This window comes from Denticeps clupeoides, chromosome 20, assembly GCF_900700375.1.
Source record: "Denticeps clupeoides chromosome 20, fDenClu1.1, whole genome shotgun sequence".
Classification (NCBI taxonomy): Eukaryota; Metazoa; Chordata; class Actinopteri; order Clupeiformes; family Denticipitidae; genus Denticeps; species Denticeps clupeoides.
This window is the reverse complement of record NC_041726.1, coordinates 18,053,214-18,079,992: the sequence shown is the minus strand read 5'-3', so window position 1 is coordinate 18,079,992 and position 26,779 is coordinate 18,053,214. Positions and strand designations below refer to the sequence as shown.

The 26,779-nt window shown below is 42.0% G+C and overlaps 1 protein-coding gene and 1 pseudogene across 14 annotated transcripts in view; both read right to left on the bottom strand.

Moving 5' to 3' along the window:
* adgrb2 (adhesion G protein-coupled receptor B2) overlaps nt 1–26,779 on the bottom strand; it is a 259,112-nt gene that overhangs the window by 89,630 nt on the left and 142,703 nt on the right. For all 14 annotated transcript variants that reach the window (XR_003743370.1, XR_003743369.1, XR_003743371.1 and 11 more), the window contains 7 exons: nt 23,715–23,909; nt 23,058–23,126; nt 12,361–12,469; nt 11,682–11,828; nt 10,227–10,302; nt 9,795–9,897; nt 8,315–8,358 (listed from right to left, as the gene is read on the bottom strand). Coding sequence is in view for 11 of the 14 variants with exons in the window: in XM_028964746.1 (XP_028820579.1) it covers nt 8,315–8,358; nt 9,795–9,897; nt 10,227–10,302; nt 11,682–11,828; nt 12,361–12,469; nt 23,058–23,126; nt 23,715–23,909 (743 nt within the window). In the remaining 3 variants the exon portion in view is untranslated. The remainder of the gene's footprint in view (nt 1–8,314; nt 8,359–9,794; nt 9,898–10,226; nt 10,303–11,681; nt 11,829–12,360; nt 12,470–23,057; nt 23,127–23,714; nt 23,910–26,779) is intronic.
* On the bottom strand, nt 4,513–4,692 carry LOC114770911 (uncharacterized; annotated as a pseudogene).

Genomic DNA, 26,779 nt, shown 5'->3' with positions numbered 1-26,779 from the left:
TTCACTTTGCAGAGTCTGCAGAATCTGCAGAATCTACTGTGTCAGAGCTCTACTAGGCACCAGCTATGCTCCTCTAGGTGGCGGATTTTTAATGTTTCCTGGGTTTTTATGGCTCTGGAGAAAACTGCATTTTGTCATTATACACGATTGACATGGAAGAATCTGCAGAAAGACCTAAAATTGGACACAATTCGACAAATATAAGATGACATATGATGAAGTTTGATTTGAATGAGAATTTCGTGGAAAATAAAGGTAAAATGGAATAAAAAAAAAAAAAATTATGTGATGCACATTCAGATTCCAAAGATGGGCCGAATGTTCACCCACTCACTTACACACACTCGCCCACATTGAACACAAACCGATCTCCACAGCAAGCAGCCACATTATTCACCAGGATGAGCAGTTAAGGATTCTGGGTCACTGCATAGATGTGCTCAGGGCAAGGTCAACACTGCAGAACAAAGTTATCAATGTACAAATGTAACACACACACACACACACACACACACACACAAACCAGTCAGTGTTGTTTCAAACCTTTCTTTCCTATAAATATTAGTTGATATTTCCTTCACGCCACAAAAAGTGTGTTCAGAAGAATCAGCTCACATGTAAATGATAAAAAGAATATGGTAGTGTGTGTGTGTGTGTGTGTGTGTGTGTGTGTGTGTGTGTGCCTTGTGAGCAAGTGTGTTGTATTGTGAGGGTGTGGGGCAGATGGTTGGGGCATATGGGCTGACAGAAAACTCCACTGTAAACAAAGCGAGGCAGCCAGTGTGCCATGTTCATGTGTGGCTGGGGTATTAGTGCTTGAACAGCAGCAAGGGGACACCGTGGTTGGATGGGCAGATTTGTACTCCAACTTGCAACGTAATCCCCAACTGGCTGCCAATGTATGCCTGCAAACACACAAATTATACACTGGCACCAATATTTCTAATACACTATAAATGGTGCAAATAAGGTCACCATCACACCAGGTAGTGTTTTATGCAGGTGGTAATGCCTCTTTGGATCGCTATGGATTACATTGGTTTACTTGTTTGCCGGCCATATGGTTCACCTATTTGCTCAGTTTTGTTGTTCATCTTTGTACCCTCAATTCCAGGTCCGGACAATGTGAATAATAATAAAAAGCCATAATGCTTGCAGTGATTCCTCCAGCAACAATTTCATTTCAGTACATATGTTCTGGACTTCTATATGTTAACTTACAGCAGCTCTAGCACCCAATATGGACTGAAGCACAGTTTGTATTCAATTCAATTCAAGAGCTTCAATGTCAATACAACCGTATTCACCTTCAGATACGTTAAAAGCAGAAGACACATTTTGTTGTGTCACTGTGTGCTGTGCTGCAGTGTTTCACATGACAAACACTTCAGTTTACAGTGACTAATAGCAGACATTGTTAGAACTTTGGCTTCATTTCTAAAAATCAATGTGTATGTGAAATGTTTTATTAACTAGTAGATAATATAAAGTGTCAAGTGATTTCAAAAGGCAGACCAACCAAAAAGATGTTCCCATTGTTCCAGGTTTCCAGAACATTTTAAGATCAGATCCACTTTCTGCTTTAGATACTTACTGCTGGTTTTAATTTTTATTCATTTGAACAGCAGAAGGATTCCACACAAGCAGATCCCAGCCCACACAGTTTATGACTTGGTTCACTCAACATTATTATTCATTATGAACACCTCTGGAGTGAGAATATTCTGTCCTGAGAAAAGCTGGCCCAAGGAGATTTCTACTGCCGTGTGTTATCTCCCGTCTTTTTATAATGTAATGCATAATGTATAACATTACATATAAAAATTCAGTGGTAGTGGTAGCTGCATAGAGCTTTAAAATAGAACTTGCTTATTTAGACACACATGTTAATCTAAGACAAGGCCTATACCGGCCTGCATCTCACTTACTCTCTTTCATCTCCAGCTGGTGAGAAGATGCGGTAGGAAGAAGTTGTGCTGTGAACACTGAACTAATTACTGAAGTGCTTCTGAAAGCTCTCGCCTGGCGTCCACAGCAGGTCTGGAGTGACAAGGTGTCAGATTTGGCTCTTTCATTCCCTTATGTCATCTCCTCTTCCTCTCACAAAATGTGTACCAAGATCAGACTCATTTTCCTTTGTGCTCTTCTACCATCTGTGCTGACACGAAGCAGGAGTGTTTTGCTTCAGTCCTCAAGGTTGGAACCACACACACACAGACACACACAGACACACATTCCTTCACTGATGCTCACAGTGATGCACACAGTTATACTCTTTCAGTGAGAATTACAGAGGAGTCACATAACCCAAAAAAACTTTCTTTTGCTGAGGGTTAAATATTCAGATGAATGTGTGAGTCTCAGTTTTGAGTCTGTATTTTTACTGAATGGGACTGGCGCTCTTTCTCTCATCATTCCTGTTGCAGAAGAGTAATGAACACCTACTGCGTACTTCTAAGTTTATCTACAATGAACAAGAAGCCTGCCAGTAACGTTCATTAATTCACTTTCTTATAGGTATCTGCTGTTTTGGCCATGTGAGGATGCTTTAGAAAGGGGAGTGACTTATCGCTAGGCTTAGCTGGCATAGGACAAATCCGTTTTTGTGTCTTGGGTTCAGTCTAACCTTATTCATTATGGATCAGCTGAAGTCCAAAAATGGAAGTTGCATTATGACACTTTCTGAAACTGTCAGGGATGAGTGGGAGAGAAAATATGGATGCAAAGCACGACTCACAAACAAGGGATTTAATAAATAATAAACAAGGGACAACAGACAAATGACAATGGTGACAGGACATGGCAAGGTTACATTTATACTGATAATCAGTGATGAAAACAAACAATCAGGTAACAAGAAGCACAAGACAGAGAACATGTCAGGATCGTCACAGAAACCCATGTACACTGGGACCTTTGTAGTTCTTTCTGATGAAGCATACAGGGAACAGAATTGTGAATTGTGTAAAAATACAATCATGTCAGCTTCTTTGTATTGTATTTCTTTTGTATTTTATATGTTGTATTTTATATTTTCATTCCATTTACATCTCTGATCCATTAAACATAATTCAGAACATCATTTGAAGGGTTTCTTGCTAATACATCAGGAGGAATTACACAGACATTTCCCCTCATATTTAATGTCAAGTTTAATATTGAATGATCATCCAAGGCTAATTTTACCCTTTAAACTCCAGCAGACTGCATTATCCACAAATGAACATTGGGAGATAGTTGACAGCCAGTGTGTTGGGTGTTTGCAATTTGTGTGATATTAACCAGCAATTTCTTTAAAGCATATAAGTATTCCCCACATTCATTTTCATGCTTCCCTTTGGTCTGCAAACATAGCAACAGTTTGACGAAGAAAGAGAGTGTCAGGATTGCCTGCAGCTGGGCTCCACACCGGAACTCAATCCTGACGCCCCATAAATGCCGGAAGTTTCCGCCCGTTCGGGGTCGCTGGCATTTTCGTGAACTCTCTGCACGAACTTGACCTGATTTAGTTTTATGTGTTTTGAGTTCTGGCAATCGCCACACGCCTACGGGTTTGTTTCAGTTCATTATTTACGTTAAACTGTTTTCGGCCACCGCGCCATTGTTTATTTGTATTTCGTTATTGTTTGTTATAATAAAACCCCCTTCCCAGTATGTCAAACCTCTGCGCTTCCTTCCCCCGTAAGTCCGTAGTCGTGACAGAGAGCTTTAAGTGTCTCTTGGGTTATTTCAAATCTTAAATACAAGAGATGTTTTGATCTGATCATCTACTATGATACTATGTCTACTTTAATACTATGACCGATGCATTCTTTCTTTTCCTCTCTCCCACCCTCGCTTTTATCTTACTTTCTCTGTGGAGATGCTAAAAATCCTGTCCTTTTCACACGTTCACTCGGCTGAAGGAAAGGGCAGTTCGACCTGTTGCCAATTAGCAGCCTTGGCCAGAGAAAGGAGAGGACACACAGGGCACATTTCGCTTGTTTGGTTTTGTAAAGTCAAAGACGTTCTTAGGATTTTCATAAACAGATAAAACCAGGACCGCTTGGTAGTTATGTTCTTTTTGTTGGAGTGTAATTATTTCTGTCACAAAGTAGATGACCTTTAATTATGTCTGCAGATGTGATGTATTCTCAGATTCATTTTTAAATCATCCAGAACAAGAAACTTGCATTTGTGAGAGCTGTCGATACCTACAAGTCTGATGAATGATTAATAGATTACCTTTTGTCATGATCCGGTCCGGCAGGGGTTAGTCCGGGTCCGGTGCTGGGACCGGAGTTTCATGTTAGTCTTGTGTGATTATGTTTCCAGATTGTTATCTGGAAACATAACTGTCCTGTTTGTGTCTGTTCGCCGTCGGGTCATTGTCAGGTGATGTTTCCCCTGTCCTGTCTACTATGTATTAGGAAGTGAAGCACACGGTGCACACAGTGAAATTTGTCCTCTGCGTTTAACCCATCACCCTTGGTGAGCAGTGGGCGGCCATGACAGGCGCCCGGGGAGCAGTGTGTGAGGACGGTGCTTTGCTCAGTGGCACCTCAGTGGTACCTTGGCGGATCAGGATTTGAACCGGCAACCTTCTGATTACGGGGCCACCACCACCGCTAGGCCACCACTGCCCATAAAAAAAAAATTCACTGATAAGAACAGATACTATACTTGATCTTAGCCAAAAGGCAGAGAAGCGATATGAATTCCCTGTCTTGTGACGTCTGTGTGTCCTGTGTGCATATGTGTCCTCCTTCCTCGCCTTCCAGCCATCGTGATTGAATGACCCGACCAGATTTGGATGCAGCCGACGCCACCCCGCTGACATCCAAGAAGCCACTTCCCACGACATCACCGTCTCGTCCGGATTTCATCGACGCACCTCCGGTAATCGCCAGTTTCCTGCCAAAGTCCATGCCATGTTTTTATCGTTTCCCCAAGCGTGACAGACTCTCAGCGGCCTACGAAAGCTACCGTGGGGTCGAGAAGATCTGTCACGCTGTCCATGTTGCCCCTGCCGATTCCGGAGGCGGGGAGTACCGGGCTCTCTGGCCTCTCTGTCGCCTTCTGGATGTATGTCGGTGGGGCCGTGGTCTGGAATACCTGGTGGACAGGGAAGATATGGGCCGGCGGACCGGTCCTGGGTTCCCCGGCGGAATATTCTGGATCTTGCCTTGCTCCTAGACTTCCACAATCACCACCCTGATCTGCTGGGCCCATCAGGTGCCGGGTCTAGGAGGGGGGCTCTGTCACGGCCAATACACCTCCAGTCCACCAGAGAGCGCCAGACCAGCCGGGAAGACGGAAGTGAGCTCTTTGATGAATTTATTCCCAGAGACGCTAGCTTTATTTAACCACGCCTGACTGATTAGAATCCATGACCACGACCTTTGCCTGTCCCTGACCTGGAGCCTTGCATGCCCCTTTTGTTACCGCGATCGCCCAGCGGATTTTACCTTGTGATCACGACCTTCGCCTGCCATTGATCTTGAGTTTGCCTGCCCCTTTTGCCAAGATGATCTCCCATGCTACCCCACCTTCCTGCCACCCCAGAAGTCCTTCCGTCACCTCATTCCCGCTACCCCCCACGGAGCCTGTGTTCCCCTGCGGCGCGTTCACGGCTACACTCCCATTCCCACTCACTCACTGCCTCGTTCTCACCGACCAAGTGCCTTTGGACCTCCTCCCCAGCTCATCCAGTGTCCTCGCCCAGTCCGACGACCTGTCCCCTCACTCCAAGCATGCCTGCAAATGCGTCCCCGAACTCGCCCAGTGACAATAATTGATAAGCAATAGTGCTAACTCTCCATGTGTTTTGCCTTTTATGATGCCATTAACTGTCCACTGGTGAGCCCTCAACACTTCAGTGCTCCAGGGTGTTCAGACAATTCCCCTCCTCAGAAGAATCAGCGGTCTTTGGTCCTGAGGCCTGATGTGTTGTTCTATTTCAAGCAGAACCACTCATGACCCTGAGTGCATTATTGTGATTATTACTCATTTTTTTAATAAACACTGAGCTCCATTAAACCGTTCCATCGCCTGTTGCTATGCAACACCAGTCAATTAGCAGACAGGTAAGCAGCAGACTCTTGACTGCTCACAATGTAAATAATGTGCAATGACATTTGCAGTGGTAATTGAAAGTTTGTGAATCACTTAGCAATTCTTATGTTTCTGCAAAATATTGACGATGACCAAATTAAACATATGAGACCAAAAATATTATTCCTGCTCATATATTAACTGAGAAAAAAATCTAATTCCAATCAAGAATCTATGGAAATCTATGAATGCACCACAAATCTGCAACAGTGCACCTTCAGAGATCCAGTTTTTGGGGACCTCCTCGCAGGCATGGTGCTGATGTTTTTCCACTATTTCCACTGTGAACTTGGAAACAAGCATTCTACTTTTATCTTCAAGAGAGCAGAATGCCAGAATCACACTGAGAATTGTGATCAATTAGAGCTACTTAAACCAGATTTATCTGGATTCTGTGTTAGTCGCAATATTCAAATGAACTGCACATTGGCAGAAACAACAATGACCCAAGTCAGAGATGATTTGGAACAGCATGACATCAGCACAACACATTGTTTTCACTGTTTGAATTAATATAAATTTTCACGCTAAAGATTTTTCTCTTGGCTGGCAGACAAATAAAGTGCGATCACGGGTGAGATGACGTTAGTCCACAATTGCACAAGAATTTCCAATTGCAAATTTCAAAAAGAAGCTCCCCCTTCCCCTTCTTACTCTGGCTTATCACTTCTGTGCATCCCTGGGGAAATTTTCCTTCCTGAAAGCTCATTTGAATGATCATATTTAAACATTGCTTCTGATTGATGCAAAGTAGCCTATAACCATGACAGCTTTCATGGATTTAAATCAGACTCAGGCATTTACTGCGCCATTCAACCCAGGCCAGCATCAACAGCAGCTAACACCGGGCCATGTTTACAGCAGCCCCTAGGCACAGCCTCACACACACCACTTACAGCTCATTTCAATCGAGCTGATATGTCGAGGACGTGGGAGAAATTGCACAATTATTTAACAATGCTGTCATAAAGCACGTTGTACATAGAGGGGTCACTGAAACTGACCTGAACCAACCTGGTACACTCTTTGTGAGGCATGTTGCATCAGGGAAGTGAGCATGAGCAAATACCTTCATTTGCATGTAATAAACTCTGAGTTCACGGCTGGAGAATCAGATTTTTTGACAATGGCATACCTGCAGCCTTGAATGCTGCTGAGCTTTAGATGATATGTGGCCACTCTAGCCTGTGCTCCATACGTTGAATTCTTTGTAGTTGGACGAAAAAAAAAAAATAGAATACAAATAATGAGAATGTGTAATGATTTAATAACATTGTATGGATTTTGTTCACATGGTGCCTTGAATGGTTCCATAATCGAAATTGCGTACTGCTTTAATATTAAAGCACAGAAAAATTGTAGAGAGTGCGAATGGTGAGGTGAGTGTGAGAACGTATGCAGCTCGATTGCTGTGCTGCTCAGGGGACTTATTTAAGAGGAAGTGTGGAGGTGTAAATAAAGCCCACAGCCGATAAAGCGGCAGATGAAAAATGACTTCAGGATGAAAGCCACTGCGGCTCTCAATTCATCTGAGAACTTCTCTCGCAAAGCTAAAGCATGGATTCCCCCAAGGGTTTCCACTGTCCTGGACTCAGATGGGTATCGCAGGACTCAGCCCTGCGATAAGGATCCCTGAGCCGCGTCACTGCATTCACCTTCCGCTGATTGAGAATTGACTTTGTTGTGCTGTTAGATGAGAGAGAGGCACGCTTCTACTGCCTTGTAATTACGCCCCGCCCCTCTCCCTCCACTGTTGGCCTGTCACCATGCCGACCACTGTATTAATGATATCTGCAGTATTCTACTGTGATACAGTGTGTCTTCGGGGAGTTAAAATGAAAGCTTTGTCTGCCACAGGTGCAGTGTTGTGACAAGCAGAGTCGTCTCCTCAGCTTATAATCGCTTTTCAACATGAACACAGGACGCTGCTCTCTTTCTCTTTCATTCATCTTTTTTTATCATTATCTAACAATGTCAGCATGTGAAGAGAGAAGAAAACAAACATATACACACACAGAATGTTCTACCACACAACCACAGAATAGGCATGGTAAATCAATATCTCAAAAGCGGATGCCTCTCTTGGCTCTGAGTGGTTAAATGCACCAAAAACAGAACCAAAAGTCCAGTGGAGTGAAACTCTGGACCCATCTGAATACATCTGCATCAAAACACTATGTCTTTGCACTAATGTGTAAAGATGAATGGTTGAATCACTTACACATTGCTGTATTCCCACACAACACACAGAGGATCGGTGGTGCCCTGGAAGTAGAAAGAGAATGATTTCAAATGTTTGCAAATTGAACAGTGCATTGCATAATTTTGTGATTAAGCATTAAGTGAATGCAGTTTATATATTGATAGATTGTATAAATGTAGGTTTTTCTTTTATTTACAGCCAATAGTTTTCCCTACTGCTCATAACATGTATCAATAGTTCATTTAGACATGATTGTAAATATGTCAATACTGACATAAAGCATCCCTAGTGGAAACTGCTCCTGTACAGATCCAGCTGCCATGTAAAGATCAGGCAACTGAACCACTGCATTATGGGATCTGCGGTTTTTATGTTATCAGTGCGTCATATCGCCAGGCCATAATAATAGAGCTATTTAAAGTGTTCACGCAGGATGTGGCCCACGCCCCCGAAAGCTTTGCCATGCTTACAGTAGTCTATTATTAACCAACAAGGATGTGATTGGAATACAAGGCTGGAGCTGCCCCAGAAGGGACAAATCAAAATCACTCATATTCCGGGATGCCCCGAAGTATAATAATGTAAATGCCTCTTAGTGGTGGAGGCTGGAACTTGAGTGAACTGGACTAAACTGATTATGCAACATATTGGTCATGTATTGGATGGATGGATGGATGAACAAACATTCCTTAGTCTGTCCCCAGTCAGGATCTGCTGCTGCTGAAGGCTACACGCATCTGCTCGCTTTTCATGCAGTCCATTTGTGGCAGTTGCGGTTTGCCGCCATGGTGAGCCAGTGTGATGGGCAATAGCCTAACAGGGGTGTCTACTGTATACTGTTTAATTACACATGAATATACAGATAAACATGTGGAGGGTGGGGGTGGGGTGGCTAAAGGACCCACTGACACATATATCAGCCATCTCACAGAGAGATATGCTGGCATCGCTGAACAGATGTCCACACAGGCAAGAGACACATATCCCATTCCCACAAAGCCTAGCACTCCAACATCTGTCGCCTTGGAGAAAGATAAGCATAGAGGCATCTATTTGCCATGAAAGGTTAGCACTCCCCAGCAGCTGATTACCCACAACTCCCTGCTGTGCAAGACAAGTCTCCCCTCCTCGGTCCTCTAAGGTATTACGGTGCGGGTGTGTGTGCATGTAAGATTCCTGACCCCAGAATAGACTCAGCGGTGCCTGTACCTCCACATAAATGTGAGTTCATAAATGCATGTTCATTCTCCAATGATAAATACATCATGATCATGGATCAGAAGCCATGCTAATTGATTTAGTACCTGCTCACAGGGCATGAAGGCCCAGATCTTTATTTTGTGCAATCCTCAACATATTAAAGGGTCACTGCTAAAGTTCAATCTGCTTCAATGAGAAACGCAACATTCTCAGAGGTATTAAAAAAACAAATGAGGTGGAATGGTCATTGAATGGATTGTGTCATGAAATCCATGTGTGTCTGTGTGTGTGGTCTTACATTAAGCAGAGGGGCCAGCTCAACAACCACCATGGGCTCTGTGAGTCTGGGTTGGGGTCGTACCATCACGGTGAGGATTTTAGAGTTGATCACCATTGGGTCTCTAGTAACACAAGAAAGAGACACTGAGAAATTAGTAAACAGCGGCATGGAGACGCTCTGTAAACTGTGAAGGATTGTGTGCATGGGGGTGTGTGTTGATGCCCGTAGGGCGCAGCATTGGCAATCTTCAACCTCTGTTCTCCTCTGAAAGCTAATGAGGCTTTCAGATAACAACCCCAACAACACCATACATATTCAACAGCATGATCCAACACACAAATACATCCATACCCAGCTCAATATGTACAGGACTGTGTATGGGAGTGGCTGTTTGTACAGAATGAAAGAAGGTCCATAATTTCACCAAAATGTAAACACACATGCACTTACTTTGCTGCTGGTAGAATGGATCCAAGAGTGCGATAGAGGATGGTTCCGATGACAAAGTAAGTGGTTTCATCTGATTCTGAAAATCCAATAATCACAAATGCAGAAATTGTATGTTTATTTTGCACAATAGTGAAGTATGAAATAAGCTTATGTAGAATCCAAAGATATATTAATTCTCAGACATTTCAAACACCCCAAATCAAAAAACATGCTCTGAGCGACTTAGCAGAAATTTTGCAGAATTTGAAGAATTTTACAAGGATGAAAAAGGGTAAAAATCACCCAAGAAAAACTGAAAGATTCTTAGCTGAATTCAAAAGCCTTCACAAACCGCAAAAGCATTAATTCAGTACTGACTATGCTTCAGATGCCTCTTTCATAAGAATTCTATATGTAGCTGACGGGAAGTATGTTTACTGACCTTTATTGTAGATGTGATACATCTACAGTTGATCAATAATATTTCATTTTCAGCCTCATTATTCCAATTATTTGTTTGACCTTCTAAGTGATAGCAAGTGAGTTATCATTGTATTGAACATGTGAACAAGAAATAGATCCAGACTGGATAAATTTGTCTGTAGGTCCATTGAAGGCTTGGAGAAACGGCAATTAGAAGTTGCTGAGACGCATGACTCATTCTAGAAAACCATAGCCGAGTCTATCATTTCATTAGCACCTAATCTGCCCCTGATGGACTGTGTCACTGCAGCCATTTAAAACTATTACCACAAGTGCTCTCCAACTCCCTTAACTGCTGCTCTGACACTAACATACTCAATGACGTCAATTATGTTTTAGTGTCACTTGCCACTGACAATAGTTACTGATCCATTACTGAGGTTGGCACTGTCACCTTAACACACAAACACAAGTGCCCATAGTGTCAATTATCACTGCAGTAGACCCAATTCTAAGGCTGCTGGACTGATGATGAAAAATTAATAACTTATGGTTTGTTAAGCCAATGTACACTCCACTATTGTCCTTTGTAGACAACCAACTTCAAATCATTGCTGTGGGTTGGTCTATAGCATTGAAGAGCGGGTAAGGAAACAGGATGGCTGCAGGGCTGCAATATGCAGTATTAATAGCTTTATTGTATTTGTATGCTCCCCTGTTCATTCTTTCTCTGCTTATCACTTTTTTATCAGCCAGTCACCAGCCAAACCCCATTTTTTTCTGCCATTCTATCTATAACCCTTTTTTATTTCTTGCATAAGATACCAGCACCACCATCATTAACTCTGGAAAAAGAACAGGTAAGACAGAAGAAGACAGCGAGACAGGGAGGTTCATGGACACCGGAGAGCATGAGATTTATATTCTTTGTGCAGAGTCAGTGCACCAAGCTAGAAATCTCTCTCTCTCACACAGACACACTCACACACACACACACACACACACACACACACACACACACACACACACAGACATACACACACTTGATCTTACCCTCAGAGGACAGGGTGAAGACCTCTTTAGGGATGAAGAGTTTGTCTTCTGCAGCACGGGCCCAGTCCTTCATCCCCCTACGTCCCTTCACTGGGAAATTGATGTCACTGGAAACGGCCGAAACTGGTTCACGCTGGATGGATATGACTGAAGAAGGAGAAAGACAGAGGGATTTCAAATAGTCTAAAATGTATTTTCCTCTCCGCACATCAGAGCCCATCACGCTGTGTACAAAATTACAGATGGAGAATGATAATGAACACAGCAGAGTTTAGGTACATGCTGCATGAGCTTTTACTACTCGGTATTTTAGAAGAGTTTGGCATACATACTGGGGTCGTTAAAAACGAATGCAGTATAAAAAATGATGTGGTGGACTGTGCACTGGCCCAGACATTTCAGTGGGTTTGCGTGCAGAGAGTTTAAGTTAAAAGATAAAAACTTCAAATTAACATCAGATTATTGTTAGTTATTATTTATGAGTGATTTAAAATGGTGGAAAACCTATATCACTTGATCTATACAGTTGTTTGATTTTACATCCATACTAAACTCCCTGTCATTAGCAAGAAACATTTGAAGGATTCCTAACCCTCATATTAAAAAACAATTTCGAATATCACTAGGCTTGGACCATGTCACAATCTATCTTGGGGGGTTAGTGAAGGTTTACACTCACTGAGGTTGTTGGTCACAACCAGAAAGGTCTGGAAAGGTTTCTGGGACTCCCCAATGAAGTGGATGAAGTCTTCAACCACTTTCATCAACAGAGCCGCACCTGGAGAGACCTGATGACAGAAGCAGAGAGAAAAAAATTATAAAAAGTCCAAATTCACACACTGACATTTACACTGGAGCCCCCTTGCAGTTGTGGGGACCAGTTGTTCATTAAATTCAATTTAAAACAGGAGTCCATTTCACTACGAATATTATCAATACCACAACGGAGACAGACATTATCGTAATGAACCAGGGAGATTTACAGAGCATATAAAGGAAGATGCCTTCACTTGCCCCACAAATATAATTTCAATCCATCTTTGTTCATCTGTCATGATACTCCCAAAGGAACGCATAAAATTGGCACTACAGTTTCTATAGTTTCTGTCTTTCATTTTTCCCATTTATGGACAGGGAAAGAAAGAAATTCTGTAGCCTTGGATTGCAACCCATAACAACAGCAGCACTGGTGGTGATTTCACCACCCTGAATAACCTTTTTTAACCTTTTGTAATTTGTAATTCTGTCATCATGTTGGTGTTAGTGGCATAATTATATAATGGCTTTGGAGCAATAAAATAAAAGTAATTTTTTTTGCTGACTTTCCTGATCACAGGAATAATACATAACATATTCATGCTGCTATTGTTCAGTCAATATATAAATATATGTGTATATACTGTTATTTGCATGCCAGAATAATGCCATAACTTCACTGCCAAAATGCTTATTGCCATCTTGGCAAGACCCTAAACCTATGGTAACTAATCCAGACCTTCTGTGTGTTGATAAAGCTGTTCTGAACTACACTAAACTGTAGTTCCAAGAAAACAAATAAAAAAACAAAAAAAATACACTGAAGTTAACAATTTTTTCAAAGCCTGCTGCCTGTGGCGTTGTTAAATGGCACAATCTAGCCTATAGATAATTTCCAATGTGTTTCACCAGCTGTCACTGAATCTGCGTGAAGGATTCACCCATCGGGACAGGGATGCATAAACTCAGAAAAGGAAAGCAGGCAAAGACCCAGAAAACTGATCCACTGATCTGGAATTTAATGGTCTAGTGTTGTTTTCATCAACAAAATGTATCTCTTTTGATATGACAAAGACAAGGCGTGATGCACTATAAATGCTGGTCATGTGATGATAGCTTTAACATAAAAATATCATATTGTTGATGAATATTGTTGATGAATAAAAATTAGGCTAAACATGGTTTATGAAAATAAAATCTATTCTAAAATGTCTCTTAATTATCGTTAATGATAACAAGATTAAATGTTTTTTCCTCTGATTTAATCGCATTATTATTATTTTTATTATTATGGTGTGTTATCAGACGCCTGGGAGAAAATGATAAAGCTATCTTTGGATGCACTTTCATTACAAAGAAGTGGAAAATAAAACATGGGATGTGTGGTCGAAAAACATGTCTGGAATAGATCTTTGATGTTGTTTTTGTCTGTTCTACTTTGTAATTGTACTATATCGACTGGGTTAAATAGAAGTGTGTTACAAAATAAAAGTAAAAATACAATACAATACAAATTAAAATTCATTGACTAAAGAAAATGGACAAGGGAAAAGGCAGTAGTGGCCCCGTAATAAGAAAGTTGCCAGTTTGAATCCCGATCCGCCAAGGTGCTTCTGAGGCGCCACTGAGCAAATTAGCGTTCCCACACACTGCTCCCCAGGAACCTGTCATGGTGCCCACTGCTTGCTAAGGGTGATGGTTAAAAGCAGAGGACAAAAAAGTACAGCCAGGAGAATAAAAGCGCAGTCAGGGATATTTTAATTTAGATATTTGTGTTTGGTCATGTATGTATATTGAGTCCAGTAGCTACTCCTTGAAAAGGTGTGTCTTTAATCACCACTTAAAGATGGACAGGGACGTTCGGATGGCAATGGGAAGTTGGCAAATGGTCTGATTCATCTGATATTTTAAAGGAGGTATCTGTAACACTGTCAATGTATGAGGAGAGGTCTTCATCTACTGTAACGCCAATACCTGATCAGTGGTGGGGCAGTGGTGGCCTAGCGGTTAAGGAAACAGCCCTGTAATCAGAAGGTTGCCGGTTCGAATCCCAATCCACTGAGCAAAGCACCGTCCCCACACACTGCTCCCCGGGCACCTGTAATTGCTGCCCACAGCTCACCAAGGGTGATGGGTTAAAAGCAGAGGACACTTCACTTTAACTTTCATTAATGTTCCTTCAAAGGAAGGGGCTCCAAGGATGGAGCCTTGCTGTAAACAATCTGGCTGGGGCAGACTGAATAGACTGAAGATTTGTTTGTGACTGAAATGAATTGAGGTGATTATAAGAAGTTCGTTCCAGGTTTTTGTAAAGAATCAATACTAGTCTGTAGCTGTAGTCAAGAAATGGTTTCTTCCGAATTGGTGACAAATCTGAAAGCAGAGGGGAGATGACCAGTCTGAGTATGTACAAGATGTGAGGGAACAGAGCCTTTGATGAAATGGGATCAGATAGAGATGTGTTTGAATTGATGGAAGTCCAAATTAGTGTCACATCCTCTGGAGAAAGTGGTGAGAGACCAGGAAATTGTGCATCACAGGATGGTAACTGGTTGGAAAGTAGCTTGTTGATGGTAGGGAAGGATTGTGCCATGGCATCAATCTTTCCATAAAAGAAGCTGGCACAGTCCTCTGGTTAGAGAGAAGAGCAAGCAGGAGCATGAGCAGATCTGAGGTGTGCTGAAGAGGGTTGGATTTTGAAGGAAATCTTGGCAGAAATTAGGTTGAAAGCAAACTGAGATAAAAGAGAGAGACTGTCACAGGATGTCTGATAGCCATGGAGGCTAGAGGGGAGACCTGCTATGATCTGGAAGATCCAAAGAGCCTGTTTATCTTCTTTATGCACCTGGGGCTCTCAAAACCTTGTATTTTTTTACTTGAAATGCAGAATTAGCAAGAAGAAGTAGTTGGAGTATAGGTACATACAGATCAGATGTTTAGATTTTCCATTGTCATTTGAAATATACTTTCCACTTGTTTTGTATTCAAATGAATGTCAACAAAATCTAGCTTTTTAGACCTACAACTTTACTTTTACTATACTTTATTTATTTATTATCCAAAGCAACTTACAGGAGGAAGACACCAGCAATTCTCATTGGATTTCTATAGATTTTGAGTTTACAAAACTAAAAGCCCCGATAAGGCCGAACTTGTCAGAAATTGTGGTAGTTGTGCAAGTGCTAGACGAAGAAAACATTTTTTTTACATTTATTTTGTGCAGTGTGCATGCATGTGCATGTGTAAGTGTTAGATTTGTCTGAAATACTTTTTGGACAAGTGGGTTTTCAACTGCTTCTTAATGGTGGTAGTAGTCTCGGCTAGTCGAATGGAGCAGGACAAGTTGTTCCACCAGCCAGGGACAACCATACTTCTTTTTTTTTAAATAAAAGACAACAATTCTGGTATGAAATGTGTATGCTCTACTCAATGATGATTCCTGCAGGAATCATTTGTGCTGGTGTGCTGTTTTTTTCCTGTGATATGGATGGGATAGACTCCAGCTTCCATGTAAATCCTGGATACGATGAGTTAAAGGGCAGATGGAGATTCCAATTTGTGGGAATTACATCTTCATTTGGAAAATGATTTGATGGACTGTGGATGTGTATTTCAGCTTTGAGTGACAGTGTCACTCTGAATTTAAGGAATAGGAGCTTTCCTCCTGAATGAAGAAGTGCAGTGATAAATGACAATGACCACTGTGCTTCCAGAGTGATGTATGGCCTGTTTTGTATGGAAGGGCAATATGATTGGTTATTGAGAACAGATGGGGCTCTGTTCCTGGAACAGGAGGGCCACTGAGAATGATTAACATACTCACACTAAGGAGGGGTGGGTGGGTGTGAGTTGGGGTGGTATGTAGTGGAGTATCCAAATCCGTATCCAAGGTCAGAGGGATGGCAACGCTGTGGTCTCACATCATTGAACTTAATGGCATTGCGCATCTCCCACACAAATCAACACAAATCAACACCTGTTCACATGTACTGACAGACATGCCCTATTAGCTGTGTGTCTGTGTGCCAGTGCCTATGAGGGTATACTGACATGACCATTTAACGTCTGCTATTTTTAAAAAAATTACTACCTTAGATGAACCTAGAGTTAAGCTGTACAATGAATCCTCCAGTTTCATCCAACAAATATAGTCAATCCAGAAAGTATTCACACTCCATCACTTTTTTCCACATGTTACAACCCTCTACATACCACCCCATAATGACAACGTGAAAAAAGTTTACTTGAGGTTTGGCAAATTTCAAACATTTAAAAAAATAAATAAATAACAAGTATTCACAGATATACTCAATATTTGTTGATGCACTTTTAACTGTAATTGCAGCCTCAAGCATTTTTGAATATGATGCCACAAGCTTGGAACACCTATCCTTGGCCAGTTTGGCCCATTCCTTTTTGCAGCACTATTCAAGCTCCATCAGGTTGGATGGAAAGTGTCAGTGCAGCCATTTTAAGATCTCTCTAGAGATGTTCAAATTCAAATTCAAATTTTACTGGTCACATACACCTTCTGACTGATATGCAGTCAAATGCTTTCAATCAGATTCATGTCTGGGCTCTGGCTGGGCCACTCAAGGACATTCACAGAGTTGTTCTGTAGCCACTCTTTTGATATCTTGTCTTTGTGCTTCGGGTTGGTGTCCTGCTGAAAGAAAAACTGTCGCCCCAGTCTGAGTTCAAGAGCACTCTGGAGCAGGTTTTCATCCAGGATGTCTCTGTACATTGCTGCAGCCATCTTTCCCTTTATCCTGACTAATCTCCAAAAGTGAAGCGAAGTGATTGTCATTGTGAAACACAGCAGCACAGCACACGGTGCACACAAAATTTTGTTTTTCATAGTCATAAGAGTCCTTGAGGTGCCGTTTGTCAAACATCAGGCAGAGAAGAATCTCCTCAGTTCATATCTGCAGGAATCACACAGTGCCCATCGGGTTCTCCCTGACTAAGGCCCTTCTCCCCCTATTGCTCAGTTTATGTGGACAACCAGCTCTATGAAAAGTCCTGGTGAATTAGAAATTCTTCCACTTATGGATGATGGAGGCCACTGTGCTCATTGGGACCTTAAAAGCAGCACAAATCTTCCCCAGATTTGTGGCTGGAGACAATCCTGTTTTGGAGGTCTACAGACAATTCCTTAGATGTCTTGCTTGGTTTGTGCTCTGAAATGAACTGTCAACTATGGGACCTTATACAGGGTAAAGAAGTTTACTTCTGGGTTGAGTGACCCCTTGGTCCCCCATTGCCCCCACTGTGGATGTGCATCTGCAAGGATCTCATGATACAATATGTATCACAATACATGGGTCACAATACGATTATATCACAATACTGTACATAACGGTCAACAGCACCACCTGGTGAAATAAATTTGTATACAAAGTAAAATTTAGCAATATTATGGAGTATAGATTACACCCCAAGTAATATTCATGGACAGTAAAGTATCGGGGAGATCAGTGAGGATGTGTCTGCCTCCTACAACGCTGTCTGCAGAGGTCCTGAATTGCAGATGAGCATACTGGAGTCCATGCCAAACCTCCTTAGCCATGTTAGCCTAACATGGCTAAGGAGCTTGGGGCAGTGGTGGCCTAGCAGTTAAGAAAGCGGCCCCGTAATCAGAAGGTTGCCGGTTCGAATCCCGATCTGCCAAGGTGCCACTGAGGTGCCAATGAACAAAGCACCATCACCACACAATGCTCCCCAGGTGCCTGTCATGGCTGCCCACTGTTCACTCAGGGTAATGGGTTAAATGCAGAGGACAAATTTCTCTGTGTGCACCATGTGCTGTGCTGCTGTGACAATCACTTCACTTTATTTATTTATTATTTAGCTGCTTGCTGAGGAGCTGCTTGCTGCTGCTTTTGTGATCACACCAGTGTTATGTGACCAGGTCAGATCCTCACTAATGTTGATCTCCAAGATCTCCACCTCTGGATGCTGTTGTTTGAGCAGCAGGCTGTTGTCCTGACACAAGGTTAGGGCACTCACTTCCTTCTCTGTAGACAGACTCGTCTCCATGAGAGATGCCGCTGACAATGGTGATGATGGTATTGTCTAAAAATGTAATAATGGCACATGCTGTGGAGAGTGAACAGGTCATTTTCATGTCCCGGTGGGGGAGGACAGTGTGTAGTGCCAGTGCTGTTGCATCATAGGCGAACTGAAGTGGGTCAAGTGTCGCAGCACTTTTTTCAAAACAGGGTGTTTGTGGTCCTCTTCAAAATGTGGGGATTGCAGACTGGCAAAGGGAAAGGATAGAAATGTCTGTTGAGACATGGTAAGTGCGTACTATGAGAAAACATCCTGGAACGTTTTACAGTCTAGGAGCTTTTTGTGTGTTTATTTATTTGAAGTTTTATCACACATCTGCTGTCCTTTTCCAGCAGAACCTCAGACTTTGTATTTCTCTCAAAGGGGGCATAGGAGGTGTTTAGCTCCTCAGGGAGAGAAGCAGCCACTACAGCTCTCTCTTGTGTCTTTAATATATTCCACATTTGTCTGCTGCTATAGTAGGACTCCTTTTCACAGTTTTTATCATCTTCCTGTACTCTCATGGGTCTCTGGGTTTAAAGCAGCATTGCTTCTGGTTTGAGTAAATCCAGTAAAATGTCATTGATATATTAATGAATGTATCCAGTTACGTGTTCTGCTTGTTTATATTATCAGCAGCAATCTGGAAATTTTCCCATTGTCCTCCGAGCATAATGTTTCCAGGTGTACAGTTCATCCAGTGCCTTTTTAGAACTTCTGTATATAAAGAACAGTAAAGAAAACTATTGTAAACTCTCTGAACAGACATAAGGTCATAAGGTGATCAAGGTCTGAAAAACTGTTGTAAGTACACCACCATTTGTTGGTCATCCATGCACACAGCACTTCAAATCCTTCTCTCCTGGACATATCTCCATATCTCCTAATGTAAAAATTATAGAGCAAAGTAGTTTTTATTTCGGTAAACAAGGTAAGACAAATCTATTCATGTCTGTTGTCTGTATATCTGCAACTACAGTGGGTATGAAAAGTAGTCAGATCCTCTTCAATTTTTCACTCTTTGATATAACTATAAGAAGGTTCTTAGCTCGGCTCGATCGACGTATCTGTCCTCGTTAAATAAAAATAATCCCGGATTCCTGTTTAAAACTATAGCCAAACTAACCAGGAATAAGACAGAAACGGATACTACCACTCAATATCATCATAGTAGCGACAATTTTATGAATTTCTTTAATACTAAAATAGTTACGAATACAACAAACAGCTCCACTGATATTTCTAAGGAAAATAATATTCAAATAGTTGACCACCGATTAGAACGCTTCAACCTTATTAAAGAGCATGAAATAATTAAATTAATCTCGTCGTCAAATCAATGTACTTGCGCTTTGGATCCGATTCCAACAAGGTTCCTTAAGCAAATAGCACCCGATATTATAGATTCTATAACTCGTCGCTTAGCACCAGCCACGTACCAAGTTCGTTTAAGGTAACAGTCATTAGACCCCTGATTAAAAAGCCTGATCTTGATCGCAGTCAACTTTCAAATTATAGACCGATGTCCAACCTTCCGTTTATATAAAAAAAAAAAGTCGTAGCCCAGCAGCTGAGTGCATACCTAGACAGTAACAATATCCACAAAGTATATCAATTGGTATTTAGACCTCTGATCAGGGACGCCTCTCGCTGCTTGTCCTGCTTGATCTGAGTGCAGCGTTTGACACTATTGATCACGCTATTCTCCTTGCCAGGTTAGAGAATGTTATTGGGATTAAGGGAACAGCCCTTGAATGGTTCAGATCATATCTGACTAACCGATATCAGTTTGTGGACATCAAAGGTGATTTGTCTTCACATAGTAAAGTAGAGTTTGGTGTTCCACAAGGTTCTGTCCTAGGTCCGTTACTTTTTTCTCTATACATGTTACCTTTAGGTGACGTCATCCGCAAACACGGTATTAGCTTTCATTGCTATGCTGACGACTCACAGCTGTATCTGTCAGCAATGCCAGATCAGAGGAAGCAACTGAACAAAATAGAGAATTGTCTGAAGGACATTAGACAGTGAATGCTCACCAACCTTCTCCTGTTAAACCCTGACAAGACAGAAGCTCTTGTACTTGGGCCTCAAGCAGCCAGGCATAAACTGGCTGACTACACAATAACCTTGGATAGTATTGAAGTAAAGGATCTAGGTGTCATCATTGATGCAGGTCTCTCATTCAATTCACATGCAGTTAATGTCATTAGGATAGCATTCTTTCACCTTAGAAATATTGCAATAATAAGATATATCATTACAATGCATGATGCAGAAAAGTTGGTCCATGCATTTATTACATCAAGGTTAGATTACTGCAACGCATTACTGTCTGGATGCTCTAGTAGGTGCATGAGTAAACTCCAGCTAGTACAGAATGCTGCAGCCAGAGTTCTAACTAGAACCAGGAAATTTGACCACATCACCCCAGTCTTACAATCACTGCACTGGTTACCCATTGACTACAAAATCCTACTTTTGACCTATAAAGCTCTAAATGGTCTCGCCCCGCAATACCTGAGTGTACTTTTAGTTCTTAGCGACCCGCCACGATCAATGGATACTAATGGTACCCAAAGTACAGAAGGTCACAGCTGGGAGCAGATCCTTCTCCTATAGAACTCTGCAGGTGTGGAACGGCTTGCCTGTCAGTGTCCGGGACTCAGTGTTTAAATCCAATCTCAAAACCTATCTGTTTTCTCTGGTTTTTTGTTAAAGTCCTAGACCCTCATTTCACTTCATTTTGACGCAGTGTCAATTATAAAGTCCAGTTTATCACAGAGCCCCCCTGTTAGACACAGACAGAGTTAAATTCACCCTAGTTAGGCTGTCCTAGTTAGGGTACCGGGCCACTGTAGCACTATTACCAAATATTTCAGTATCGGTCATATGATGCCACCGTCTGCCGCTGCTTCTGTTTGTTTTCTCCGAGACACTGAATCAAGCACCCAGACTACGGGAAGACTCCAGTGAAGAGTCAAACAAATAAATCCTGGTTCCTGACAACTGCTTAACGAGGACATAGCATGAAACGAACCAGAGGGTCACCACAGCCACCACCACAATTACAACTACAGCTTCAGGGATCTTCAAGTGGACCAGTAACACCATAATGGACATGTAATGTAGACCATGACACGGGACTACATTCTGGACTTCTCCAACCCTACAACTGTAGGACTTATTATTATTTTTTCGTTCATTCTTTCCTATTGTACAAATCATCACAAACCCTGCACTGACACTGACTTGCAGGCTCACTCTACCCTGGAAGGTATCCTATGTGTATCACTCCTTCTCAACCCAAGGTTTCTTCCTTTCATTTTTCCTTGTGTGGAGTTTTTCCTTGTGTGCAGAAGGGTCAACTGTAGGGCCTGTTTGAGACATACTGTATGTGATTTTGGGCTATATAAGAAATAAATATTTTTGTTGTTGGTATATTGCAGCCGAAAATCATTGCTAAATCAAGTTAATTTTTTTCCTCTTTAATGTACACACAGCACCCCATATTGACAGGAAAATACAGAATTGTTGACATTTTTTGCAGATTTAATAACAAAGAAAAACTGAAATATCACATGGTCCTAAGTATGATAAGGGGGTCTGAATACTCTTGGTACCCAATGTATACTGAGTCATTCTAATGTTTGTTATTGTCACAGCACCAGCACGGGACCAGAAAGTGGGCGCATGTGGGAAGAAGCGAGGAACCCCGGTGTAATTGGACACAAGTAGGCAGGTAAGTTTCATCCGGTTTAATCTGCGAACGTGAGCCGGCGTGAGCCACAACACCCCATGGGTGTTTACATTCACGTTTTAGGTAGGATTGGGGAAGGAACATGTTGAGAGGAAAGGAGTTGAGAGGTGAGGAGACAAAACTGGATATTTCTTACTTGGTGAGAGGTGATTCTGCACAGTCGGTTGCAAACACAAGCAATCAATGACTGAGCAGCTGGCAGTGGCCATCATGCCAATTTATGGGAGTTACCTTACCTCATGTTGCTCCCGGTCACATGGATGGAATCACGTGACAGGTATCAGCATACCACAGGTTGTAAAGAAACATTTACACTTACGGCATTAACCAGACACCTTTATCCAGAGCAACATAATAAAAAGTTGAATAGGACACTGACTGATTGAGTTTTATCACATCTGGAACTCGGTGTATGTGCTTGACATTAATTTAGATTATATGTATGGCTTTGTGTGTGTGTGTGTGTGTGTGTTTTTGTGTGTGCGTCTGTGTCCATTAACTGTTGAAAAAGATGAAGCAGGACATGTTCCACCTACCACAAGATTGCTAAGAAATTGGCAGCAGTCGTAACAGTGATATCAGTGGCCTGTTTCAGAAGGTCACATAACTAGTACACTGTAATGGTTTGACTGAACTTGTAAATGACTGGAGATGTTTCAAAGGGACAGAACTCATTCATAGTGAAGTGGTTTTAACACTGAGCCTGACCAGTCTGTCTACATCTAACTCACCAAACATGAACCAACACTATTCAGTGAAACTCAGATTCAAACACAAACACAAACAAATAAACACTGTCATTTACTTACCTGGTGAGCATCTTCCCATTTTTTTAGGTTTTCTATGTCCAACATCAAGCTAACTATCTGGAAGAATTTCTGCAAAGGGAAAGAGGAGATGTCGTGTAATCAAGGAAGAATCCTTTCAGAAAGTTTACTACAGCAAATATACCATTATTGTTTGGCTGTGTATGTGAGCATATGGATATTCCCCACAGTGGTGTCACTGGCACGAAAAAATGTGTGTGTTATAGATCAACCAATCATCGATCTTGATGGGTTGATATTAGGGTTGATATTAGGCATTTTGTTGATTATTGCTCGCTGTGTTTCATTTTATCGATCACCGATCTAGCGCTATTGTCCTTTTTGTAACACCCCACCCACAGAAATATTTCTAATTGGCTATGTTTCCTGACATTAAAGACTTTACAGTCATACTCACTGAACATCACATATTTCCTAGTTATACTGCGGAAAATGCCAGACTGTCCGAACTCTCGTTTTGCTGTTATTGTGAGCTTACCAAAAAGTGATTCATTAGCTAAATAAAAAAATCCAGGCGGAACACACTGCTTTAAAAAGGATAAGATGATTTGGTGACTGCAAGTGTGAGTCATCATGTCGGCATTGGACACCATTTATTAGTAATAATAACTATCAGCACTAAAAACTATGAATGACTACCTGCACGTCGTCGGGAGCTGGGGTGTAGGTTGCTCGTTTGAAGGTGTCCGTCACATTTCGGAGGATCTCCACGGAGAATAAGAGGTCCCCGCTGTAGAAGTTCTGCTGGGACATCAGCTCTAGGAGACTCCTCACGACCTGAGACATCCCCTCCCCCGCCAGGGTCCTCTGACCCTTCGCAAGATGCTCTCGCAACTAGGGAGACACACAAACACACACATTGACATTAAAAAGCCATATGCACACAGTAGTCACCCCTCACAAGTCAAGTTCAGGGAGCCAAGTTTTAGTTCACATTGCAGATGCAAATAAAACCCCACATACTAAAGTACGCACATTCTATCCAATTCAAGGGGATTCAAGATTGGTTTATTGTCAGTACAACAGTATGCACAGTATACCGTGTATTGAAATACTCTCTCACACAGACCCCCCAAAGAAATATATGTATATACACTAAACTAAATTATAATAACTAAAACGTAAATACTGTAAAGATCTCTATATGACAAAAATGAAACTTTTCTGTACAATGAACAGAACAAACAGGACAAGACAAACATGCAAAATGAGCAGAAATGTCAAAAAATAAATTGAGATGTGCAAAATTCAGCACTGAATGCAGGCTCATAAAGAAACCCTGTCTTAGTCACACCAGATCCCATAAGCACCCTTAGAGCTCATTATGTAATGTGGCATATGTGGCTAAAACCCTAACAAATTATGTTTTTTTCATGTTTCACTGAAAAAAGATGTATCATTTAATCAAGACAGAAAGATCAAGTTTTGGCAAGACAAAAGTTTTGTCGCCTATACCGAAATTGAACAAATTTACTGGAAAAAACAAAAATATGTCAGCAAATTAAGTAGTGGTGCTGTGAGATCCAAATGTAATATCTTGTATGACTTCCATGAGCTTGAAGGACTGCATCCATGCGGTTTGGCAAGGATTCATACAATTTATTGATGAAGTCACCAGGAATAGCAAAGAAAGCAGTCTTGAGTTCATCAATATTCTTTGGTTTCATCTTCCTCTTTCATCCTACCCCACACATGTTCAATGATGTTCATGTCTGGTGACTGTGCTGGCCAATCCTGCAGCATCTTGATCTCCTTGGCCTTGAGGAACTTTGATGTGGATATGGACGTATGGAGCACCATCCTGCAGTAGAAGTTGGCCTCTTTTATGGTTGGGAATATAAAAGGTAGATTTCTTGGTATTTCAGACTGTAAAGAACCACAATTGTCCTTTTATGGTTTTCTCATTTTTCTTGATACAATAATAACATCAATATATTTATAATTATATTTATTTATATGTTTCTAATGTGGGTCATTTATGTATTTGTGATGGTGTGTGTGTCTGTGTGGTCTTGTATTTTGTCCTGTGGCTGGCGCTGTGGTTTGCGCAGGAGGAGGAGTTTGATTAATATGGCCTGCAGGTGTTGATTGTTAAGTGAGCTGTGCCATATTCTGTTCACTGGTTGCCCAGTTTGAGCTCCATGTGTATAGGTGAAGAAGGTCTTGGCCGCTTGTAAGATAACAGAGGAATTGAATTGTCATGCTGTGTTTGCATTCCTTGGTGAGCGCAGCGAGGTATGTTCATTTTGGGATCCAAGGGTTGCTACACAGACTATTGTTGTTGCCTTCCACCCTGCAGATCTCTCGCATACCCCCATACTGGATGTAACCCCAGACATGATTTTTCCACCACCAAACTGTTTTCTGGGTGAATCTCGGGTCCATGTGGGCTCCAGTAGGTCTCCTGTAGGTCCATCCTTTTAGCCGGCTGTGGGCCTTGGCAAATGCCACACGGTTTTTCAATGGTCTTTTGTTTAGTGCTGTCTTCTGGGCACTGATTCCACCATGGAGGTTATTGTGAGACAGAATCCGACAATCTGTTCTGGTTGACACACGGACTTCAGGTGACCAGAACTCGTGGAGCTCTGCTGCAGTGGAAAATGGGCTGGCCTTGGATTTTCAAGTCAACAAATGGTCCTCTCAAGCAGTTGTCATGTGGGGACTGCCTGACCTGGGCTTCAAATCTTTTTTTTAATCCTCTGTACTTGATACTGAGACACATTGAAGGTGTCTGCCACATCAGCAGTGGATCTGGTCTTCAGACTCTTGATAATCAACACTTTAGTCTCAGGGTGAATCTTAGGCATGTTTGCAGAGGTCTAGTTGCAGTTGATGTGAGGTCTAGTGTACTGGGGTTCTTTTTATACACACTTCAGACCTAATTGATCCATTATTAGTGACAGGAGAAGCTCTGTCACACGGTGAGTTCTGTGACGCATTTGCAGACATGCTAGGGCTGGGGAGGAGGAACGGGGGCGTTTGGTCTGTGGGGGAGAGACTGGCGGGGAATGGGGACGTGGAGGAAGTAGTGGACGCGCTGCAGTGCGGCGGGAAGGGAAGTCGGGATCCGTAGGGGTTACCGGGGCAGAGGAGAATAGGAAGACGGCGGGTTTCAGGGTTGTCCAGGAAAGTTGGTGGGACGGGAGGACGTCTAGAGAGGCAGGAAGGAAGGCAGGGGAACATGGATGTCGTCGTATATCGAAGGGTCAAGCAATTCTCGGAGTCGGGGGCAGGCGAAGGTCGTAAATCATGGGTCGATAGATCTAGGACGTGGTTTAAAGGAGCGAGCGTCTCGAATGAGTAGTCTCATACAAAGAGCGTGCAGCGTCTCCTCGGGGTCACCCGACTTTTATACTTGACGCTGCACGCTTCCGTTTCCTCTTCCGGGTCGTTGTCTTTCTGGTTGGTCTGGCGCTCTCTGGTGGGCTGGATGCATGTTGGCCATGACAAGCTCATATGACAAGGTCAACAACACTTGTCTTTGCAAAAATTTACTCAATGGGCTTTACCAAGCTTTGAATATTAGATTACTTTTTGACAGTTTTGTTTTGCACTGAAACATTATTATAAAAGCTGTTGGGAATAATTTTTTTTTTTGTAAAAAATCTTGATTTTAAATATATTTCAGTGGCACTTGAAGTCAATTTGTACACAAGCAACAAGACTTTTGTCAGGGACTGTATTGTGGTCACTTAGCAACATTA